Below are 18072 nucleotides of genomic sequence, written 5' to 3'. Positions count from 1 at the left end.
TGTCAATCCAGTTGATCTAATCGGTTGTGTTATGAAATTACATGACTGTGGCTAGTGACAGTGTTTTGTGAAAGACTGACGTATGGCCTTATGTCATTTGAGAACGATTGACTAAGTCAGTTCTTAATTCTCTCCTCAGGGAACCCCAGCTGTTCCAGAGTTAGCACACCTGATTCAACTTCTTAATTACCACAATAATAAAACAAAGAATTGTAACAATATAATATTGCTATTAAAAAACCTGTATTGTCCTACAAAGAACCTTTTGAGATTGGTTGTATAAAGAACCTTTGTCATTCGCCATAAAGAACCAAACAAAAGGGTTCTTTATAGCCCCAAAAAAGGGTTGTAACCATAGCGGAACCCTCTTTGGGTGCTACTGTATATTGAAACTTTTTAAATTTTTATTTTTATAGAAGCTTAGGAAATAGTTTTTTATAAAACACCATACAGGTTCCATTTAAAACCTTAAGAGCATGGTTCTTTATAGAAAGGTTCCATATAGCACCAAAAAGGGTTCCACTATGGTTACAAGCCAAATAACCCTTATTTGGCACCATATAGAACCATTTGTTTTTAGTGTGTACACCCCATCTACGCTTTTCTCTCTACATTTGCCAAGAGTAGAGTGTGAGAATGATACCCCATTAGTTGTATTATTTGTTATGCAGTACATAGCAAAATCACCTTCCTGGGGCTTGATTAAATTCACATAATGAGTGTCCAGGGTCAGGAGGAGTGCACTGCACGCTTTTTTTACTGGCTGAAGGCTAACATGAAATATCGTCCTGTCAAGTAGATAAAGACTGCTTAGAGCAGGCGTGGGTTGATGGTGGGATTGCGTGTGCTTGTCACTCTCTCTTGTAGTGAGTGGAGTTAGAGAGACGCTGTTTGCCCACATGCAAGGTCACCTGTCAGAGATGGAGAGGCCTCTGAGCTCCAGCACTGCACTGTCTCCAGATGGCTCAGACAGATAGACACCTGCACTCACCGCACAGGCCCCCCGCCTGCCACCACCCACCTCCCTCCCCAACACATTACAGTACTGCATAGTGCCTGCTCTGCCAACAAGAAGGCTGCTTACTGTATCCTCTGTGGCAGGCCTGGACAGTGTCTCTTATTTTTTATTTTTTTATTGTCATTTAGACGCCCTCATCCAGAGCAAAGTCAGGAGGGTTGTTTAAGCGTCTGTTGCATTGCTGCAATACAATATCAGTCTTCAGTGGTAAGCCAAACTCAATTTTAGAAAGTTTTTTGGGGGGTTTGTCTCTATTTGTTACAACCATACTCTGCACAAGTGCTTTGTAACTGGCTAGCTCCCCAGGGCAGGAGGGTGGGGATCTGCTACACCCCCCCCTCCCTAGATTTTCTTGTTTGGCAGCCTGACTGAGGAGGACTTAGTCAGAGGGGGCTGATCTGCTCTGCTGCAGTATTCACATTGTAAGCTTGCCTGGTTGAGAGAGAGGGAGAGTAAGACATTATTTTATTCCTCCGTGGCAGAGTAGCTCTCTGCACATCACCAACCCTCTCCCGCAAGCCTCTTCCTCTCCTCCCAACCACCTGCACCTTTTCATCCTTTGTTCATCCATCACGTCGGCTAGAGAGAGGAGCTTGCTGCTGCTTCTGTAGGGATTCTAGGTTGGGGAGTAGTTACCACAGCAGAAGACACGCCAACTCAACCAGTCAGATGAGGGAGTGCGATGTAAATTCCTTTCGCTGGATTAGCCTCACGAAATAGCATATCTCCAGTTTGACTACCAAATAACTAAATACATTCGGGAACAAGAATTGGCAACGTCACTAAAATTCATAACATTGTTTTGGGCAAAAGGGCAAGTTGTTGTCTCTTTTTTTACATAACTACTAGATAACTAGATAATTTTAGCTACTCTCATCTAAATTGAGTTAGCTAGCATAAGGGATTCCATTACAATCACTGAGGAGATTTTCTATTTGACAGAGCAACATTGTTAGTTTCCCTACAAACCTTTCATTCTAATAGTAATATATCATATTCTTGACTTTCAACAGATGCACAGCCTTTGGCAGGGAAAAAACTCAGTTGGGAGAGTAAAAGTCTCCCATTCCATGGTGTTCTGTTTCAAGTTGTGGGCACAAAGACGTATGAATGACACCAGGGGAAAGACACACAAACAAAAGCCAAAGAGAAATATGCTGCTGAAATGAACAGGGAGGCAGTAAGTTCAAAGATGGGTCACTGTAATTTTATACCATACACTTTAACAACATTAATTTAATTTTAATAATATTGTACTAACTAACAATGGAATGTTCCTCAATAAAATTGAAGAAGATTGGACTTTAAACAGGTGTCCCAACTCTGTGGTCGCTAAAGATCCCGTGGAGGGTGCTTAAATTTGTCCTGTTTTCACCGCTTGTGTATATCAAACTGTATTCCTATCATGTAATACTGTGTATAAAAGTACCATGTATGTCAAGTGTATGAATAATATACAGTTATTAGAAAACATTTGTGAAATTGTGTATGTCTGCATTCCTTTTTTATTTTTAATAAAATAAATGCATGTCTTTTGTCTGCTCCTGCAAGCCGGTCGCAATGCTCGTCATCACACTCCCTCATCTGATTGGTCGAGTAGGCAGGCCTTCTGATTTGCGGCTGTGGTATCTAGTGACAACCAGTATGTTGTAGCCACTAGCCAGTAACATTCTCAAGTCAGTTACTGATACCACGCGGTTATCGTTACATACTATAGCGCTGTGAAATCAGATGAGTTCGGGACGTGCCGGTATAGCGCTCGTACAGTATCTCACAATACCTATGATGTAAATTTTATTACATTGTGAACATGTATGCTGATACTGTTTCGATGCCATCCATGTGTTTCAGGGGTCCTAATGCTAACTGGAACATACCTGGGTCATTCACAATTTTGTTCTTGGGTCACTGAGATTAGGATCTGTACTTATCTCTTTCATAATTATTATTTTTATTATGGTTTTTCATGAGATATTATGCATTTGACCACAATTTCCCCAAAATGTTCATTTAACATTTTTAACACTGTTTCCCTAATGAAAAGGCCCAAGTTAAACATAACACTGAAAATACAAGTATTTTAAAAACATTTTCCCAATTTCAGCTTTTTAGCCGTTTCGGTAATGAGAAGGCCAAGTGGGGTAAAGGTGTTTTGAGAATAAGAACTTCATTCTGTATCATTTAAGCAAATAACTAAACTTTTAAGGACTACTCCTCTGTATTTTGCACTCTTTTGATCTTGTCTCATCGCTGGCACTTTATCTGTTTTATTAATCTTTATTTAACTGGGCAAGTCAGTTAAGAACAAATTCTTATTTACAATGACGGCCTACCAAAAGGCCTCCTGCTGGGATAAAAAAATATAAATATAGGACAAACCACACATCACGGCTAGAGAGACAACACTACATAAGGAGAGACCTAAGACAACATCGCAAGGTAGCAACACATGACAACACAGCATGGTAGCAACACAACATGGTAGTAGCACAAAACATGGTACAAACATTATTTGGCACAGACAACAGCACAAAGGGCAAGAAGGTAGAGACAACTATACATCACGCAAAGTCTTTGAATGAAGAGATTGAGAACTGTCAAGTTTGAGTGTTTGTTGCAGCTCGTTCCAGTTGCTAGCTGCAGTGATCTGAAAAGAGGAGCGACCCAGGGATGTGTGTGCTTTGGAGACCTTCAACAGAATGTGACTGGCAGAATGGGTCTTGTATGTGGAGGATGAGGGCTGCAGTAGATATTTCTGATAGGGGGGAGTGAAGCCTAAGAATGTTTTATAAATAAGCATCAACCAGTGGGTCTTACGACAGGTATACAGAGATGACTAGTTTACAGAGGAGTATAGAGTAAAGTGATGTGTCCTGTAAGGAGCATTGGTGGCAAATCTGATGGCTGAATGGTAAAGAGTATCTAGCCGCTTGAGAGCACCCTTACCTGCCAATCTATAAATTATGTCTCTGTAATCTAGCATGGGAGGGATGGTCTTCTGAATCAGGGTTAGTTTGGCTGCTGGGGTGAAAGGAGCGATTATGATAGAGGAAACCAAGTCTAGATTTAACTTTAGCCTGCAGCTTTGATATGTGCTGGGGGAAGGACAGTGTACCGTCTAGCCATACTCCCAAGTAATTATATGAGGTAACTCTATATGACCTCAAGCTCTAAACCCTCAGAGGTTGTAATCACACCTGTGGGTAGAGGGGCATTCTTCTTACCAAACCACATGACCTTTGTTTTGGAGGTGTTCAGAACAAGGTTAACAGTAGAGAAAGCTTGTCGGACACTACGAAATCTTTGTTGTAGAGCATTTAACACAAAATCCGGGGAGGGGCCAGCTGAGTATAAGACTGTATCATCTGCATATAAATAAACGAGAGAGCTTCCTACTGCCTGAGATATGTTGTTGATGTAAATTGAGAAGAGCGTGAGGCCTAGGATTGAGCTTTGGGGTACTCCCTTGGTGACAGGCAGTGGCTGAGACAGCAGATTTTATACACTTCACTCTTTGAGAGAGGTAGTTAGCAAACCAGGCCAAAGACCCCTCAGAGACCCCAATACTCCTTAGCCGGCCCACAAGAATGGAATGGTGTACCGTATCAAAAGCTTTGGCCAAGTCAATAAAAATAGCAGCACAACATTGCTTAGAATAAAGGGCAATGGTGACATCATTGAGGACCTTTAAGGTTGCAGTGACACATCCATAACCTGAGCGGAAACCAGATTGCATACCAGAGAGAATACTATAGACATCAAGAAAGCCAGTCAGTTGATTATTGACAAGTTTTTCCAACACTTTTGATAAACAGAGCAAAATAGAAATAGGCCTATAACAGTTAGGATCAGCTTGATCTCCCCCTTTTAAAAAAAAAAGGACAAACCGTGGCGGCCTTCCAAGCACTAGGAACCTCCCCAGAAAGGAGAGAGTGGTTAAAAAGGTTGGAGATAATAGGGGTAATACGGGCAGCAACCTTAACTTCCCAACGGGCTCAAGAGGCGAAGGTTGAGTCATGTGTCCTCCAAAACATGATCCGCCAAATCGCGGACCCGCTTAACCCGGAAGCCAGACGCACCAATGTGTCACAGGAAACACCATTCACCTGACGACCGGGGTCAGCCTGCAGGCGCCCGGCCCGCACAAGGAGTTGCTAGAGCGCTGTGAGCCAAGTAAATCCCCCCCGGCCAAACCCTCCCCTTCCCTAGGGGACTCCCAATCACAGCCAGTTGTGATACAGCCTGGGATTAAACCAGGGTCTGTAGTGACACTTCTGCGATGCAGTGCCTTAGACCACTGTGCCACTCGGGTGCTCCAAAGTTTTTACAAGAACTTGAAAAAGTGTTACGGTAATGAGACATGTCCACAGACACTGTGTTTGTATATAATACATATTATAGTTTAATGTAAACTTAAACTAGTATGCCATTTCTATGATTTATGACAAAGCTACAGCAACATACAGTGGGGGCAAAAAAGTATTTAGTCAGCCACCAATTGTGCAAGTTCTCCCACTTAAAAAGATGAGAGGCCTGTAATTTTCATCATAGGTACACTTCAACTATGACAGACAAAATGAGAGACAGTTTTGGGGCTGTTGCTGGGCAACACGAACTTTCAACTCCCTCCAAAGATTTTCTATGGGGTTGAGATCTGGAGACTGGCTAGGCCACTCCAGGACCTTGAAATGCTTCTTACGAAGCCACTCCTTCGTTGCCCGGGCGGTGTGTTTGGGATCATTGTCATGCTGAAAGACCCAGCCACGTTTCATCTTCAATGCCCTTGCTGATGGAAGGAGGTTTTCACTCAAAATCTCACGATACATGGCCCCATTCATTCTTTCCTTTACACGGATCAGTCGTCCTGGTCCCTTTGCAGAAAAACAGCCCCAAAGCATGATGTTTCCACCCCCATGCTTCACAGTAGATATGGTGTTCTTTGGATGCAACTCAGCATTCTTTGTCCTCCAAACACGACGAGTTGAGTTTTCACCAAAAAGTTATTTTGGTTTCATCTGACCATACGACATTCTCCCAATCTTCTTCTGGATCATCCAAATGCTCTCTAGCAAACTTCAGACGGGCCTGGACATGTACTGGCTTAAGCAGGGGGACACGTCTGGCACTGCAGGATTTGAGTCCCTGGCGGCGTAGTGTGTTACTGATGGTAGGCTTTGTTACTTTGGTCCCAGCTCTCTGCAGGTCATTCACTAGGTCCCCCCGTGAATGGTTCTGGGATTTTTGCTCACCGTTCTTGTGATCATTTTGACCCCACGGGGTGAGATCTTGCGTGGAGCCCCAGATCGAGGGAGATTATCAGTGGTCTTGTATTTCTTCCATTTCCTAATAATTGCTCCCACAGTTGATTTCTTCAAACCAAGCTGCTTACCTATTGCAGATTCCATCTTCCCAGCCTGGTGCAGGTCTACAATTTTGTTTCTGGTGTCCTTTGACAGCTCTTTGGTCTTGGCCATAGTGGAGTTTGGAGTGTGACTGTTTGAGGTTGTGGACAGTTGTCTTTTATACTGATAACAAGTTCAAATAGGTGCCATTAATACAGGTAACGAGTGGAGGACAGAGGAGCCTCTTAAAGGTCTGTGAGAGCCAGAAATATTGCTTGTTTGTAGGTGACCAAATACTTATTCTCCACCATAATTTGCAAATAAATTCATAAAAAATCCTACAATGTGATTTTCTGGATTTTTTCCCTCATTTTGTCTGTCATAGTTGAAGTGTACCTATGATGAAAATTACAGGCCTCTCATCTTTTGAAGTGGGAGAACTTGCACAATTGGTGGCTGACTAAATACCTTTTTGCCCCACTGTATGTTGTGTTTTATACAAATGAGTTAGGTTTTTCCAAAGTAAAATTGTATAAAGTGACCTGAGAATTTAATTCGGATGCTTTCGATAATGAGAATTTGGAGTGACCAAAAAAAGGACAAACCTAGACATCTTAGTTCTCAGAATGATAGTTTATTTTTACAGATGCATCATACTTTTGTAACTCAATTTGGTCATGGTTTCATGAGAAGCACCCACCTAGAGATTGCATTTTCACTACTATTTATCACATTCAAGAGATCTTTGACCAAGATGTTTTATCTCATAATGATAATGCAGTTTCATCTGTTCTCCTCCACACCCCCATGGTATGTGTTATCTCAGAGCTTCTACTGTGTTCTCTCAGAGCCTCTACTGTGTGTTCTCTCAGAGCTGGTTCTGTGTGTTCCCTATCTGGTTCTGTGTGTTCTCTAAGAGCTGGTTCTGTGTGTTCCCTAACTGGTTCTGTAAGAGCTGCTACTGTGTGTTCTCTAGGAGCTGCTACTGTGTGTTTTCTCTAAGAGCTGCTACTGTGTGTTTTCTCTAAGAGCTGCTACTGTGTGTTTTCTCTAAGAGCTGCTACTGTGTGTTTTCTCTGAGCTGCTACTGTGTGTTTTCTCTAAGAGCTGCTACTGTGTGTTTTCTCTAAGAGCTGCTACTGTGTGTTCTCTAAGAGCTGCTACTGTGTGTTCCCTAACTGGTTCTGTGTATTCTTTCAACTGGTTCTGTGTGTTCTCTAAGAGCTGGTTCTGTGTGTTTTCCACTGGTTCTGTGTGTTCTCTAAGAGCTGCTACTGTGTGTTCTCTCAACTGGTTCTCTGTGTTCTCTAAAAGCTGGTTCTGTGTGTTCCCTAACTGGTTCTGTGTTCTTTCAACTGGTTCTGTGTGTTCTCTAAGAGCTGGTTCTATGTGTTCTCCATTGGTTCTGTGTGTTTTCTCAACTGGTTCTCTGTGTTCTCTAAAAGCTGGTTCTGTGTGTTCTTTCAACTGGTTCTGTGTATTCTCCACTGGTTCTGTGTGTCACTAAGAGCTGGTTCTGTGTCTTCTCTAAAAGCTGGTTCTGTGTCTTCTCTAAAAGCTGGTTCTGTGTTCCCTAGCTGGTTCTGTGTGTTCTTTCAACTGGTTCTGTGTGTTCTCTATGAGCTGGTTCTGTGTATTCTCTATGAGCTGGTTCTGTGTATTCTCTATAAGCTGGTTCTGTGTGTTCTCTCAACTGGTTCTCTGTGTTCTCTAAAAGCTGGTTCTGTGTGTTCTCTCAACTGGTTCTGTGTGTTCTTTCAACTGGTTCTGTGTGTTCTTTCAACTGGTTCTGTGTGTTCTCTAAGAGCTGGTTCTGTGTTCTCCACTGGTTCTTTGTGTTCACTAAGCTGGTTCTGTGTGTTCTCTAAGAGCTGCTACTATGTGTTCTCTCAACTGGTTCTGTGTTTTCACTAAGAACTGGTTCTGTGTTTTCACTAAGAACTGGTTCTGTGTTTTCACTAAGAACTGGTTCTGTGTTTTCACTAAGAACTGGTTCTGTGTTTTCACTAAGAACTGGTTCTGTGTTTTCACTAAGAACTGGTTCTGTGTTTTCACTAAGAACTGGTTCTGTGTTTTCACTAAGAACTGGTTCTGTGTTTTCACTAAGAACTGGTTCTGTGTTTTCACTAAGAACTGGTTCTGTGTTTTCACTAAGAACTGGTTCTGTGTTTTCACTAAGAACTGGTTCTGTGTTTTCACTAAGAACTGGTTCTGTGTGTTCTCACTAAGAACTGGTTCTGTGTGTTCTCTCATAACTGTATCAGTTAATTGTTTGTGAAGGTTGTTTTGAGGAGATCAAAGTGAAATTTCATTCCAGGCTGCGCTAGTGGGTTTTATGGAAAACATCAAACATACCTCAATTACTTTATTGCCTGTATACAGTTGAACTTAATGGAATACTTATTGTTTATTCACTGCATTCACTGATATACAATGTTGTCACAGAGAATATGTTCAAGATAATAAACAACAGAATGAATGCTTCTAAGTGCAAAGTAATGTACAGCTCAATAAACTTTTAGTTAGAAATTAGGTTGATGAACTGTACGAAATACTGTTGCTATATATCCTACAGAAGTGAAGTATAAAAGCTTGTATATGCCAAACCCTGATTTAATAAAGGTACAGCTATAATGCATGTTATGTTCTGATATATTAGTGAGAAAAAGAGTGGCCCTGACCAAGCGCCACAGTGTACGCTGCTGGCAAGTCAGTTTGGCTGCTGTAATAAAAAAAAAACGTATTTCCCTCTTCCTGTTAAATACCCCTCAGCCAGCATTCAGCAGCCTCACAGTGTGGGCTACCTGTTACTGGTCTCTCTCCCTCTGTCGTTACAGGAAATCATGGAGCTATTTTTAATAAGCTCAGCGTGGCCCATGGGGAATTGGAGAAGCTTGTCAATTATTAGGATACATAATAGGCCTGTAGCTGGGGGCACGAGGGGGTTTCTCATCAGCCTGCTTATCGCACCACATTATGTTTTTATTGAACCTTTATTTAACTAGGCAAGTCAATTAATAACAAATCCTTATTTACAATGACTGCCTACCAAGAGGCAGAAGGCCTCCTGCGGTGACGGGGGATTCAAATAAAAATGTAGGACAAAATACAAATCACGACAAGAGTGACGACACTACATAAAGTGAGACCTAAGACAACAACACAACATGGTAGCAACACAACATGACAACAACACAACACGGTAGCAACACAACATGGTAGCAGCACAGACATGGTGCAAACATGGTTATACACAGACAACAGCACAAAGGGCAAAAAAAGTAGAGACAACAATACATCACGCGAAGCAGCCACAAGTGTCAGTAAGAGTGTCCATGAGTGCTGGGTAATGTGGACCTTAATTGACTATAACAGATTCTCCCAGCTCTAGATCTGTCCATCGTCTAGGTGGACAACAAAAGTGTTGTCTAAGATCAGGATGGTGGCCAATGAGTGACAGGTTGGAAAATGTGAACAATGGGTCAGTGAGTGTTGGTGACTAGCCAGGAGTGACAGGAGGGGAAAGAGAAGGCTGGCGTCAGCAGGAGATGAGAGAGTGGAAGAGAGGACAGGGGGCTGTCCACCCCACTGGTACTTTGTTCCGTGAGGAGACGGTTACTGGGAGCACACAGCTGTGGACAAACCCTTGGAGGCTTCCATGACTATGACAACAAATCCTACCTCCGTGTTTCTCTGACAACAAAGCCTGAATCTCATGAATTTTTCAGCGGGTTTTTGATGAAGTCAGGTTTTACTTGTGCTATTAAATGATCTGTGAAAATTCCATTCAGGGTGTTGTAGGATCCCCCTGGGAGGCCACTGAAACAGAGTCAGGAGGGACACATCAACAAGCCAAATGGACAGATTTGGATAGGATTTAGTATGACCATATGAGTATAAAGGGGTTAGTCAGTCTTGAAACTACCTTAAGGTAATCCTTAGCTAGGGATTTTGCCTGTGTGCAAGGTGTGCAGTGTGCTAATGCAGCAGGTTGTATAGCGGTTAGAGCCTTGGGCCAGTAAACAAAAGTTTGCTGGTTCGAATACCTGAGCCGACATGGTGAAAATCTGTCTGTGCCCTTGAGCAAGGCACTTAACCCTAATCTGCTTCAGGGGTGCCATACTACCACAGCTGCCCCTGTAAAACAACACATTTCACTGCACCTATCTGTTGTGTATATGTGACTCACCACTGGGATTCGGTCTTATGTAGCAGCATTTGAATTTCTGTTTCTTACATTGGATGAAAGTAGAGACTCAGAGCTACAAAATGGTAAATCATACACAACATTTGAGGAAACAATGGGAAAGTAATTCTCCTTTGAAAGTTAATCAACTTGTAAACTCACTTTTGAGAAAACCATCTTTCAATGTTTTGGTACTACTATTGGAAAGCCCTTCTTTGTCTACACCCATTCAGCAGTGTTCACACCCTCTTAAGCAGTGATCACCAAACTTTTCTGAGTCAAGATCACTTTCGCAGTCAAAAAGCAAGCTGAGATCTACTGCTCAGATTTTATGTTACATTAACCTCACACAGACAGTTTAATAGGAATGAGGTCTGGGCACTAGGCCTAATACATTATCACAGCATATTGGCTATATGATTGGCATGCCAATATTGTTAATCAGACCATATTATATTTCAAAACTCGAGCTTTGATAACAAAATAGATCAGTTGGTTTAGCACTTGTTGAGCATGAATTGAAATCATTAGCTTTTTTATTTTACTGGACAGATGGTACCTGCATCTGATGGTCAACGAGGTCAAATCACGATGTCAGTGATCTCCAAGTCAAAACGTCGGAGCTCTAGAAAGATGCCCGAGTTTCCTACTTGGAATTTTGAGTTGGATGACCGTTCAAAACAACTTTTCACAGCCGCCTCTCACAGTCCCTGCTCTCTCCTTCCTTTCCTCCAGTGAGACTGACCAGAGAGAGGTGACACCGTCTTCCACCTGCTCTCTCCTTCCTTTCCTCCAGTGAGACTGACCAGAGAGAGGTGACACCGTCTTCCACCTGCTCTCTCCTTCCTTTCATCCAGGGAGACTGATCAGAGAGAGGAGACACCGTCTTCCACCTGCTCTCTCCTTCCTTTCCTCCAGGGAGACTGACCAGAGAGAGGTGACACCGTCTTCCACCTGCTCTCTCCTTCCTTTTCTCCAGGGAGACTGATCAGAGAGAGGAGACACCATCTTGCACCTGCTCTCTCCTTCTTTTTCTCCAGGGAGACTGATCAGAGAGCGGGGACACCGTCTTCCACCTGATGGCGAAACTCGAGTCGCACAGCATCTGCCTCATGCACAAATTCACATTGTACGGAGAAGTGTGTTTTGTAATAGTGTTAATAGTAATAACTCACTCCTAAAAACAGCAGCTCTTTGCTGTATCCGTTGACAGTCTCTCTGGTCATGGTTTTAAAAATTATTAAATCTTGCGTAGGCTAGTAACCTATTAAACTTGGCTGTGGCCAGGGTCATGGAAGCTCTGTAACCATAGTGATTTGAGCTATCCGATTGGGCAGCACAGTAGGTGCTCTAGATTTAGTCACAGATTTGGCAGTCCGCCAGTTTGTCTCATGGAAAACACTTTGCTTACCAGGTGCGTAGGACTTTTGAATCAAGTGCACCTACCGGCAACAGCTCAACACGATTTTAAAAGACAGGCACAAGCCTTTATAGCTTGTTGGCTTTTCTAAAGAAATATTTGGTTATCGACTAGGAATGCCTTGAAGATTGACCAGGTCGACCGGTTGGCAACCACTGCTCTTAAGCCTTATTAGCCCCACCCAACTCTTTAACGGTTGATCCAACCGTTCTGTACTAACTTGCCAGCTACTTCCAGACATCGGAGAGAGAACAGCTCACTGAACATTACTTGCCGTATCTGTGGTTTCACCAGTCAAGCAAATGTGTCTGAGAAGAATAAGATCATACACATAATGTTAGCTAGCGACCCACCCAGCTAACATTAGCTAGCTAACAGTACACTTGAAATGAAACCACTTTCTGTCAAAATTAGAAACGTGTAATATCTGAAAATCTTACCAGTATACATCAAACAAGCAAAGCATCAATACAGGATTAAGATTGAATTCTACTACACTGGCTCTGACGCTCGTCGGATGTGGTAGGGCTTGAAAACTAGTAAGGACTAGAAAGGGAAACCCAGAAGCGAGCTGCCCAGTGATGCGAGCCCACCAGACAAGCCAAATGCATTTTATGCTCGCTTTGAGGCAAGCAACACTGAAGCATGCATGAGAGCACCAGCTGCTCTGGATGACTGTGTGATAACAGCCGATGTGAACAAAACCTTTAAACAGGTCAACATTCACAAATCCACTGGGCCAGACGGATTACCAGGACATGTACACAAAGCATGCGCGGACCAACTGTCAAGTGTCTTCACTGACATTTTTAACCTCTCCCTGACCGAGTCTGTTACTTTTTTAAGCCCTTAACCAACAGTGCAGTTCACGAAGAAGAAAATATTTACCAAGTAGGCTAAAATAAAATAAATAATAAAAAGTAACACAAAAAGAATAACAATAACGATGCCATATACAGGGGGCACCGGTACCGAGTCAGTGTGCAGGGGTACAGGCTTGGTGGGGGCGAAGTGACTATGCATAGGTAACAAACAAAACAGCGAATAGCAGCAGTGTACAAGGGGGTCAATGTAAATTGTCCGGTGGCGATTTTTATGAATTGTTCAGCAGCAGATAATTCTACGGGAGAATGTCAGGCCATCCATCTGCGAGCTGAAGCTGAAGCGCAGATGGGTCACGCAGCAAGACAATGATCCAAAACACAATCAAGTCTACATGAAAATGGATAAAAACCTGTACCTTGTCAGCTCGGGGATTTGATCTTGCAACGTTTCAGTTACTAGTCCAACAGCTCTAACCACTAGGCTACACCCCAGTGTAAGGGGGAAATTACTTTTTCACACAGGGGAATTGGGTGTTGCATAACTTTGTGAATAAAATAAATAAACTAAGTATCAATTTTTGGGGTTATTTGTAAACTCAGGTTACCTTTATCTACTATTAGGTTTTGGTTGAAGATTTGATAACGTTCAGTATCCAAAATAGAGAAAATCAGAAAGGGGGAAAATTATTTTTCACAGCACTGTATAAATATTTGTTTATGCTATTGATTCTGTTCAGTGTTTGTAAAGTATGGCTGCTGTGTATCCCAAGAGTTAAGCTTTTATGATGATTTAACTGCCCTGCAGATGATGTAACTGGTCCTCTGCTTTGTGGAATCAGCAAACACGTATGACAGCCAGTCTGCGGTAAGACACGAGCTCACATAATATCAGAACCAGTGACATTGCATCTGCTTTTACTTCCTTTAGGAGGCCTGTTGTATTATCTGGGGGGCTATCTAATGAAGGATGCAGTGACAGTCTTGTTACATGTCCTACCTGAGGAAAGACAAAGGGAGGGAATCAGACTGACCTGTCTTCAACTCAAGGCAAAAACAACCCCATTAAACAGAGAGATGAATGATAGACTCTGTCAGGGAGGGAACAGATCATCAGGAAGCCACTAAGTTTTCCAGAACTTGTGGAATGAGTCTTAACAGTTTAATTCACCATCAACTCACCCCATGTTTGAGCTAGGGTTAGAGTCCCACAGTGAGGCTTGACACAGTGATACATCACACAGCCACTGCTCCTCACCCAATGGGACCGCTGTCGTGTTGGGCAAGGACAGCTAGAGGATGTCATGAGGAGGGGGAGGAGGAGAGGGGAGACAGGGCAGGGGAGAGAAGGAGGAGAGACTCCAGGAAGGGAGATACTGCTGCCAAAAGCACATAGAGTCAGACAGGAAGTGACCACTCTCTCTCCGTTTCCTGTCAGGAAGAGCATGCAGGGTCGGCTGGGTCGCACGGAGAGGATCAACAACTCTGCCTCAGCTTTGGGCTCGAGCCATTATATATACAACAGTAAATTAGTACATTGGTCAGGTAGCCATATGAGGTACTGTGAGGAGGTTGTTGGTGCTGTTTGTGAGTGGAGCTTCCTGTTTTGGTTTCATGTGAACTTCACTTTCTCCTTAAGGCCCTAGCTAACCCCAGTCAATACCACAGCATAGAAAAACAAACACTAGACCAGAATCAGTCATTTAATTAGAGGGTTGGCTCTTGGCTGTTCGACATTCCCATGTTTCTTCTTTTGACAGGTTATATCCTGGGGTTTACATGTGATGTATATGATTTATAGTCTGTAATAGGATGGGGTAATGTATTCACAAGTTGACCCTAGTGAGGGGTTATTTCTCATGGGAGTGTCATGACCCTACCTTCATCATATTCTGATGGTATTTAGCTTTAATAACCAAGGAAACATGATTTACAATCAACCCTCCATTTGGGCATGTCACTATTTATATACGCTGAACAAAAATATAAACACAACATGTAAAGTGTTGGTCCCATGTTTCAAGAGCTGAAATAAAATATCCCAGAAATTGTCCATATGCACAAAAAGCACATTTCTCAAAAATGTTGTGAACAAACTTGTGCACATCCTTGGTAGTGAGCATTTCTCTTTTGCCAATATAATCCATCCATCTGACTGGTGTGGCATATCAAGAAGCTGATCAAACAGCATGGTCATTACACAGGTGCACCTTGAGACATCTGTGGGATTGTGTTGTGACAAAACGGCACATTTCAGAGTGGCCTTTTATTGTCCCCAGCACAAGTTTTGAGGGTGTGCCCAATTGGCATGCTGACTGCAGGAATGTCCACCAGAGCTGTTGCCAGATAATTTACTGTTCATTTCTCTACCATAAGTCGCCTCCAACATTGTTTTAGAGAGAATTTGGCATTACGTCCAACCGGCCTCACAAACACAGAGCACTTGTATGGCGTTGTGTGGGCAAGCGGTTTGCTGATGTCAACGTTGTGAACAGAGTGCCCCATGGTGGCGGTGGGGTTATGCTATGGGCAGACATAAGCTACGGACAAGGAATACAGTTGTATTTTATTGATGTCAACTGTGTTTTATTTGAATGGCTAGAGATAACGTAACGAGATCCTGAGGCCCATTGTTGTGCCATTCATCGCCATCACCTCATGTTTCAGCATGATAAAGCACAGCCCCATGTCGCAAGGATCTGTACACAATTCCTGGAAGATAAAAGTGGCCCAGTTCTTCCATGGCCTGCATACTCACCAGACATGTCACCTATTGAGTATGTTTGGGATGCTCTGGATCGACATGTACGACAGCATGTTCCAGTTCCCGCTAATATCCAACAACTTCTCAGAGACATTGAAGAGGAGTGGGACAACATTCCACATGCCACAATCAACAGCCTGATCGACTCTATGCGAATGAGATATGTTGCACTGCACGAGGTAAATGATGGCCACACCAGATACTGACTAGTTTTCTGATCCACGCCCCTACCTTTTTTTAAGGTATCTGTGACCAACAAATGCATATCTTCCTGGTCATGTGAAATTCATAGATTAGGGCTTAAGGCCTAATGATTTTTTTTTCAATTGACTGATTTCCTTATATGAACTGTAGCTTCAACTTGAAGTTGTTGCATGTTGAATTTATATTTTTGTTAAGTATATTTCTTTGCAGCTTTGTCTTTACATTAGCTTCTGTTACGGCCTATGGATAGCTAATTATCTTGTCGTAAGAACGCGACCAAGGCGCAAGCGGATGTTGAGTTCCACATACTTATTTCAAAGTGAAACTTTAAGCAAAACACTAAACACAATAAATCAATAACCGAACCGTGACTACATGGTGCACAAAACAATATTCCACAAAGCAGGTGGGAACAGGGAACCCTTAAGTATGATCCCCAATTAGAGAACAAAGGGCTCTCTATGGTCAGGGCGTGACATGTCTCTTAAAGGGAGGGACTGTTTGTTTTTACTCGCCATTAGTTGGTGAAGCTAAAGTGATGCCCAGCTAATAAAGTCTCCACATAATCCAATATTTATAAGGCTAGTGTTAACTTACCATTTAACAAGAGAGTGTGAAGCTGCTGCACATCCAGTTATTGGGTCAGAGACCTGAGAACACACTCTTTTTAGAGAGTGTAAATCTGCATGTTAATGTATCCCTCTTAGGCTCATGTTCATGTTTTTCTTATTTTTATTTCTCGTGTGTTTTTGTGTGTGTGTGTGTGTGTCGATGTTTGTGTGCAGAAGTTTTCAGCAGCCTTCCAAATGAAATCAGCCACCAAGCCAAGTCCTTTACCACAGTTTGCGGCAGGAATTCAAGGTCAGCGCTGCTGATTCTGCTGATGCGTTTTATTCTCTGGAGCCAGTGGTGCTGGACTGTATGACTGGGGGGTTACCAACACTGACCCCCACCCATCCCCACCAGCCCCACTACACACACCCTTCCATTATCACCCCGGTGCTACCCTGCAAGGGAGTGTGCATTTAGCCGCTAAATGAAATGGGGGAAGGGTTCTGTTGTTCCCTGCCGGAGAGCCAGGAGATGGATGGGGAGAGGTGTCCTGATTTCCCATGTGACCACAATAATTGTGTTATAATGGAGGTGGGGGCTGAGGGCCCATCAGCAGAGGGGCAGAGGTACACCTCCGTCTCCCCCTCCCCTTCCCCTTCCTCAACAAAGAGACCTGTAGAAAATCATGACAGTCTGTCATTTTCACATATTAGTATCTGGGTTGCTTTTTCATTTTGAAGCTTCCGTGGCCAATTTATTCAATGAATTATACATTTAAATGCATGATGATTTAAACGAAAAGTGGTTTGATATCATGGTATGTGAATAATCTATGATGGATGCGTACAGTTATTCCCTTTCCTCTGACCTCCTATCCTCCCTCTCTTCCTCCAGGCACCATGAGGCCGGTCCACAGGAACTTCTATGAGCCGTCGTCGGCCCCGGGGAAGGGTGTGGTGTGGGAGTGGGAGAACGACAGCGGCTCCTGGACGCCCTACGACATGGAGATCTGTGTGACCATCCAGAACGCCTATGAGAAGCAGCACCCCTGGCTGGACCTGACCTCTCTGGGCTTCTGCTACCTCATTGACTTCAACAGCATGGTCCAGACCAACCGGCAGAGCCAGAGGAAACGCCGCCTGCGCCGACGCATGGACCTAGCCTACCCTCTCATCATGGGCTCCATCCCCAAGTCCCAGTCTTGGCCCGTGGGAGCCAGCTCCGGCCAGCCCTGCCCCTGCCAGCAGTGCATCCTGGTCAACAGCACGCGGGCTGCCTCAAATGCCATCCTGGCCTCTCAGCACCGTAAGCTGTATGGGGGGGTTACCGGGCCTTCGGGGGCTACAGGCACGCTCACCGTGGTACGGCAGAGTAACACCTTCGCTGGAACCACCCTCTGGTCCCCCACCTCTAGTGCTGGGACCAATAATATACAACATAACAACATAAGCGCAGGAGGAGGCCAAGCCAAAGCTGAACAGGTGCAGTCTCTCCTGTCTAGTGCCAACTTTCCATGTTCCCCGGCGCTGCCGTCCCTTCCGCCTGCACATGGCCACTCCCACGCCCACGGTCACCATGCCATCATCAATGGGCAGAACAACCTGAACCGGCCGGGCACCCAGCACATTTCCATAGGCACTGCCAGAGGAGCCATCCCACCAGGGTAACCATGACATTAATTTGGATTACATTCCACTACAGATTTGCAAAACAAAACACAAATGCACTAGGAATGCATTTTAAATTCGATGACAATAGATGAAAG

The 18072-nt window shown here is 43.6% G+C and overlaps 1 protein-coding gene across 1 annotated transcript in view; it reads left to right on the top strand.

Annotated features, from left to right (window-relative positions):
• Nucleotides 1-18072, top strand: part of LOC112248365 (E3 ubiquitin-protein ligase DTX1) — a 58868-nt gene that overhangs the window by 18060 nt on the left and 22736 nt on the right. Inside the window, exon 3 of the mRNA XM_024417323.2 lies at nt 17202-17970. Within this exon, the coding sequence (XP_024273091.1) occupies nt 17202-17970 (769 nt within the window). The remainder of the gene's footprint in view (nt 1-17201; nt 17971-18072) is intronic.

This window comes from Oncorhynchus tshawytscha, linkage group LG04 (assembly GCF_018296145.1).
Source record: "Oncorhynchus tshawytscha isolate Ot180627B linkage group LG04, Otsh_v2.0, whole genome shotgun sequence".
Taxonomy (NCBI): Eukaryota; Metazoa; Chordata; class Actinopteri; order Salmoniformes; family Salmonidae; genus Oncorhynchus; species Oncorhynchus tshawytscha.
Note: the sequence above shows the minus strand (reverse complement) of the source record. Positions and strands in the feature narration are given on the sequence as shown.